This window comes from Rhagoletis pomonella, unplaced genomic scaffold (assembly GCF_013731165.1).
Source record: "Rhagoletis pomonella isolate Grant_MI unplaced genomic scaffold, Rhpom_1.0 Rhpom_scaffold_00003, whole genome shotgun sequence".
NCBI lineage: Eukaryota > Metazoa > Arthropoda > Insecta > Diptera > Tephritidae > Rhagoletis > Rhagoletis pomonella.
The window spans coordinates 30,848,271-30,855,162 of NW_023458557.1; the positions used below are offsets into that span (position 1 = coordinate 30,848,271).

The 6,892-nt window shown below is 34.9% G+C and overlaps 1 protein-coding gene across 1 annotated transcript in view; it reads right to left on the reverse strand.

Moving 5' to 3' along the window:
• LOC118736173 overlaps positions 1-783 on the reverse strand; it is a 5,199-nt gene extending 4,416 nt beyond the window's left edge. Inside the window, exon 1 of the mRNA XM_036466268.1 lies at positions 181-783. Coding sequence (XP_036322161.1) covers positions 181-783 — 603 coding nt within the window. The remainder of the gene's footprint in view (positions 1-180) is intronic.
• Between the last annotated feature and the right edge of the window lie 6,109 nt (positions 784-6,892).

The following is a 6,892-nucleotide window of genomic DNA, read 5'->3' on the forward strand; positions in this document are numbered from 1 at the left end:
AATTAGCATGGGATCCCAACTAGAGGTGTCTATTTCTAAAGTTTTCAGTAGAGCAAGGCTGTTGCGAGTGAGGTCGAGCAGCAGTTTTACGCTTTGTAAACCACCATCGGTATTTTGTGCATTGACGAGCCTTTTTAAAATTTGATCCACTAGTTTTCTTTTGTTGTGAAATCTACTTACCAAGGCAGCCCAGGCAGTTTCATAGCTGGCATCCGTAGCTGGAAATTCTTCCACCATTTCTTTAGGTGTGCCGATGCAAGATCCCTTTAAATAAAAATATTTTTGTACCGGAGTTAAGGCGTCGTTATTATGTACCAGCGATAGAAACATATCGCGAAAAGGGATCCACTCCAAATAGTCTCCAGAAAACTTAGGCAAGTCGATTTTTGGCAGTCGTGCAGAAGCAGCGGTAGTGTCATTCCGTGTAGTGGCCATAGCGAAGGTGCTTGCGTGCGCGAGCGGCGACGGCCATGGCGCGAGGTCATTTTGTCGATCAAGTAAGGTAGACTTAAAGGCGATATATAAATCGTAGCAGGTATAGAAAACTTCCTCCTTCAGATAAGGAATGTCGTCCTCGTCAAGCGATGCGTTGCGAATAAGAGTGTAGATTTGTTCATGGCCGCGCTTAAAGTCCTGGAAGATAGTATCAATCTCCGCGAGAAGACTCTGAACATAACCTCTCGAGATCTCAGACGATTGCTTAGACTCGAAGTTAGTCTGGATTCGAGTGAGATGGGTTTGAATTCGGCGCTGCTCCTCAATTGCGCCGCTAAGGGACTCCATTTCTTTAAATATGCGATATTACGCGACTTCAAGCGTGCAGAAGGAAAAATTGGTTAACAAGCTAAGCGTAGAAATTTCTTGTGGTCGCTTGTATTTGCTTTCCTTCCCGGGTTTCGGCACCAATTTCATTGTTACACAAATTTTCGGGCTAGCTGCGGGTGTCCGGGTGTGGTGTTCGCTTGTGATCAATTTATAGCGAGGGTGATCGAACAGACTCGTTCGTACCCAAAGCAGCTGTCGGGTGTGCATCTCGATCGAACACATAGTAGCCGAGTGTGGCGTTCGCTTGTGCTCGATTTTTAGTGAGGGTGATCAAAAAGGCTCGATCATACTCAAAGCTGCTCTCTGGTGCATATACGGAACATGCGAGTAACGAGACTATTATCTGAGTAACGAAACGAGTCTTGCGGCGTAAGGAAATGTTCGTTCGTACATATGTACATATATACATCTATATATTAATACGCTAACATAAATTTTGTCTCCGTTCGTTCGGCGATTCTACCGAACCGATTTCAAAACCAAAAACACCATTGGAAAGGCTTTTTCTCTAGATGAGCACAGTTTTTATGGTTTCAAAATTGGTTGAAAATTACGGCCTAAACCGTCGTTTAAACATTTCCGATTTGTGTATAGATGTTGCTGCAACATGTTCAATTTGAGATGTTTCGCATGTTGTTTCACTTCGCATTTGAAATTAAGCTTTGAAATAAAGATAAATATGAAGATGAAGAAATAAATGATAACGATGAAGTCAAAAAAAGAGAAGAAAAAAGTGAAGATAAAGACGAAAATGGAGACATTGACGGATAAATAAGAATTAGGGCAACTGAACGGGTAAGAACATTTCTTGAATTTATGAAGTGAAACTTCTTTAGGCAGTTGGTTGGTTGGGAGTAAATTGTCAAATTCCAGGGGAATAATGCACATGGAAATGCTTCTCAGTGGTTTAGCGGTTTGAGAATAAAAACAAAAACAAAGATGCCTAGAGATACAGGCAAAAACGAAGATCAAGGTAAATTTAAACACTTCAAGGTAAAGGTGAAGAGGAATATGCAGAAATAAAGATAACTATGAAGAAAAGGATGAGGATGTAGATCGATATTGTTATCGATATAAAACTCGATATTGTTATCGATATAAAACTCGATATTTTTATCGATATACTAATCGATATTGCTATCGATAAAATAATCGATATTGTTATCGATACTGTTATTGATTAAATAACCGCTATTGTAATCGATATAATAATCAATATAATAATCGATATTGTTATCGATACAATAATGGATATTGTTATCGATACAATAATGGATATTGTTATCGGTATAATAATCGATTAAATAATTGATTTTCTTATCGATTTAGTCATTTACATATATTGTTATGATACTGATACTAATGATTGTTACATTTATCGCTGAATTAATCGATTTTACAATCGTTGTATTTTTCTATATGTGTATGGATATTGTTATCGGTATCAACAGGGTTATCGATACACTAATCGGAGCATGGAATGTGATCACATTACATGACATCACATCACATTTTATTACATGATATGAAGAGACATCACATGATTTTGCATCACATAATATGATATCACATCACACGATATCATGTGACATGACATTATATGATATGACATCACATTATATGGCATGACATCACATGACGACATCACATGATATGACATCGTATGACATGACATGGCATTACATGACGTGGCATCACATGATATGACATCATATGGTATGACATCGTATGACATGACATCAGAGGATATGACAACACATGACATGACATCCCATCACATCACATGAAATCACGTCACATCTTATCACGTCATCGCACCTCATCTCATCTACGTGAATAGAAAAAGAAAAGGATATAAGCAAAGATGTGAAAGATAAAAACAAAGATGAAGACCAAGGTAAAGTTACCGATTTCAAAACCAGAAACACCGTTGGAAAGTAATTTTCTGTAGATGAGGAGAGTTTTTATAATTTCGAAATTGGTTGAAAATCGTCGTTTAAAAATTTCCATATTTGTTAACGATTGTTTTTGCAACCTGTTCAATTCAAGCGTTTCGCATTTGGTTTTACTTCGTATTTGAAATTAAACTTTGTAATAAAGATAAATATGAAGATGAAGAAACAAGTGATAACGTTGAAGACAAAAAAAAAGACAAAAGTGAAGATAAAGACGAAAATTGAGATAAAGGCGAAAATGGAGACAATGAGAAATACATAAGAATTAGGTTAAAAGATAGGAATCGAATTAAAATCAGCCATAAAGGTTACTGAAATTTATCGAATCAGCGAAGTTTATAATTATCGAAATTTATACATGCTTATTAAGTTATCGCAACGTATCGAATTATTCAAACTGATCAATGTTTACTGAGTTGTCGAAATTGATAGACACAGAAGCTTAGTTGTCCAAATTTACGGATAGTTATCGAGCTATAAAAACGTGTGGGATTAACGAAATTTGTCAAGTTAAAGAAATGTATTAAGTTATCGATATTTATTGAATTATCATTATTTATAGACTTAACGAAATATATCGAGGTGTCGTAATGCATAATTATAATTATTGATATACTGAAATTGGTTGGTTCAACAAAGCAAAGTTTATGGAATTTTCAAAATATATCGATTTATAGAAATTTCAACGTTATATAAGCTTATCGATTTATCACTGCTTATCGAATTTAATCGTCTTAACAGAGTGTAACGAGTTATCAAAATGTTTAGGTAGTTTTCGAGAAATGTGGAGATGTTAAAAGTAAAAATTTGTAAAGGTATCCAAAGTTTTTACATTTTTGAGTTATCGAAATATATCGAGCCATCGAATTTCACAGTTATCGAAATTGGTCGAGTTAACGAATTTTGTTTAGTTATCGAATTTTAGTGTTCTTGAAATTCATCGAACTATCGATATGTATCAAATCATTGAAATTTATCGATAAACTTGAATGTATCGGGTCAATTCCAAGTCCTGCCGAAGTCCTCCAATGACCTTCTCAGATAAAAAAGAAAATTAGTTACGTGTTAGCAGAAGATTTTCCGGTTAGTTAATTTGTACCGTATAAGTATCGCTACGTGTTAGGTTAGAAAACCTCTCCAAGGCTTCTAAAACTAGAAAAACTGTCGAATTTCGACAGTAACTGGCACTCTAGTATGTATTTATACTCGCAACATTTTTTTGTATCGATTCGAACAATTTGATACAATCAAGCACTTCTACCCAGTGATGGAAAAGTAGGCACAGGGCCATTTTTGGCCCTTACATTCTCAGAGGCACTTTTGGTACAATTCATCCTGATTTGGCACAATCATAAAATATAGATGTTTAGCATAAAATGCCAATACATAACAAAAAATTACATACCACATTATAGATTAAAAAATTACAAGAAGTGAAAATTAAAAGCACTTACAAATTAAAATAAGGGATGTGAGAATTATTTGCAAACCGCTGAATTCGGTTGTGAATATGTAGTACGAAAAGTAAGTTTTCGCCACACAAGCTTTTAATTCAGAATTTTTGTAAAGATTCTAAGTTCGCAGTTTTATAGTTTATTAAATGAAAGTGGTAGTTTCTGCAATATCCCGATGATTTTTGATATTTTTTTCTGACGGTGTCATACATTTTGATCCATTTAAAAAAATTTCGAACACACTTTATATGAAAAAAATGCATAACATCGAAAACTTGGAATCTCCCTAAAAATTCTGAATTCAAAGTATTTTGTTGAGAAAACCTGCTGAGCTTTTATAATTTTTGTACAAAGTTTGAAATGCCGATTTGTGTACATTTATTGTGTTTATTAAATTATGAATTAGACTTTTATTTAAAATCAATTAAAAAATAATCAATGAAAATAATAGGCGAAACTGGTCAAAATGTCTTACTGCCATTACTTCGCAAATAGGTACATACATATGAGTGTAAGAGGGTCAGAATTGCTGTACTTTCGTATATTTCCCTTCCGTAATTGGAATTCTGTGTAATTTTACTATGAATTTATGTTTTATGTGTAACTAGCAGACCCGGCGAACTTCGTCCCGCCCAAAATTTCTATATATTTTATTGAAACTTTTTGGTCCAACATTTTTACCAACAATTCACGTTTACGATTTCCATTGGCACATTTGTCTGCTAAGATTAAGGTTTGGTGGTTATTTACCGCTTTAAATAACCTAAGGAAAGTGTTATATCCGTTCTTGAAATTCTCCAGTTGTGCGGCATTTCATAGCACGGTTATTCGCAAAGCGAAATACATTTTTTCCTCTTCACTCCCTGGCGGCAACAATGACCCGGTTCTATAGTGAATGTCCTAGATGCTTTACAGTATAGTAGGTGGCAATTTCAAAATGGGTGCGAACCATTGTTCTACAGAAATGCAATATACATATACTTATTTCAGACGAAATACCTTAAAAGTTTGAACGCACAATAATATTGGAAAATCACATCCATTGGGCCAATTGCAACGCAGGAGCGTTCCATATACTCAATGGTGCAACAGGTCGATTTAATCTGACGTTCACGGCCCCTTTTCTCACTTGGCTATTTTTAGTAATAGCTCGACTTCAGCACCACTTGGCAGCACGTTTTTGCAATAGTATTGCATACATATTTAAAACATTAGCCAAATCGGATCATAAATAAGATTTTTAGTAATAACTCAACTACAGCGCCAACTGTCGGATTGAATTGTGAAACTAAACCATCCAGAGACCCACTCAAATACACTAAAAGTTTCGTTAAAATCCGTACAACCATTTAGGAGGATTTCACTCACAAACACACCTACAGAAGAATAAAAAAATTCATTCAAAGATAGCTAAAGGTCGGTAGGTTTGTAGGCCTCACACCCCTTTTCAAATAGCCCAAATTTTCTCCATGAGTATGGGCTTGATTTCAACTATATACATATCTCCATACGAAGTTCCAGTACTGTACCATGAATACTTTCAGAGATATGCAGTATAAAAATTCGATTTATATGGAAGGAGCCACGCCCCCCTTTCCAACAGCTGCCCTCTTTCTTCATGAGTATGCGATTGATTTCGTATATCTCCATACCAATTTCCAAAACTCCACCATGCACACTTTCAGAGATATGTAGCATGAGAAATTCGGTTTGTATGGGAAGTGCCACGCCCCCTTTACATATAGATTTTTTTCAGCCTAAAACCATCCTTGGGACACGTGCGGCAGGTGGCAGTTTCAAAAAACTCGGTTCAGCCGCTCTCAAGCCTTGCGGAAACTAACAAACGGCTTTCTAAATATAAATTAGTTGAGATATATTATATATTATAATTATATTTTGACAGTATCCGTTGTTTCTGATTGGCGCAAAAAAATCTTGCCTAGTTCGATTTAATTGACAATAGTCAAACTACATAACGTAGACCTAAAATTTCTACAGCGAAAGTAGAACTTTGAAATCGATTTTAAGCGGTCGTTATTCATATACCCACATACATACATACATACATATATTACTTTTCATATCAATTCAAGTGTATTACATGCGCCCCACGCTTTTCATTTTCAATTTCATAGATTGTTTATAATGACTTTTGCTAAAATTTCAAAATCAAAAGTTATCAAAACAAATTCTATGGGGCTGAGAAGTATTATTTTCTACTTTTTAGTCCATTTATAAAAGCGTTGTATATTAAAAAGTTTTTTTTATATTATTTATTTTCTTCTTTTTAGTCCTGTCTGAATAAAAGTTTGCAATAGATATTAAAATAATTCAACGATATTAATAGAAAGGTGCACACACATGCATTTACATATGTATGTACATACAAACGAGCACCAATTAATTTTATTTAAAGAAATGGTGTGTCGTCTATTTCCGGTGTAGCAAACGTAGTACATAGGGCGACATCTAGATGTCATCTACCTCGCCCTATTCACTATGCTTTTTTATAGGAGCTTTTCAAAGCTTTGCTTTATGGTGTCGGACACACAACATTGAAAGTTTCTGGAACACAACATTGAAAGTTTCTGGAACACAACATTGCAAGTTGATAAAAGCGTTGTAAAAATATATAAATAAAGGTGGTAACTATTATCA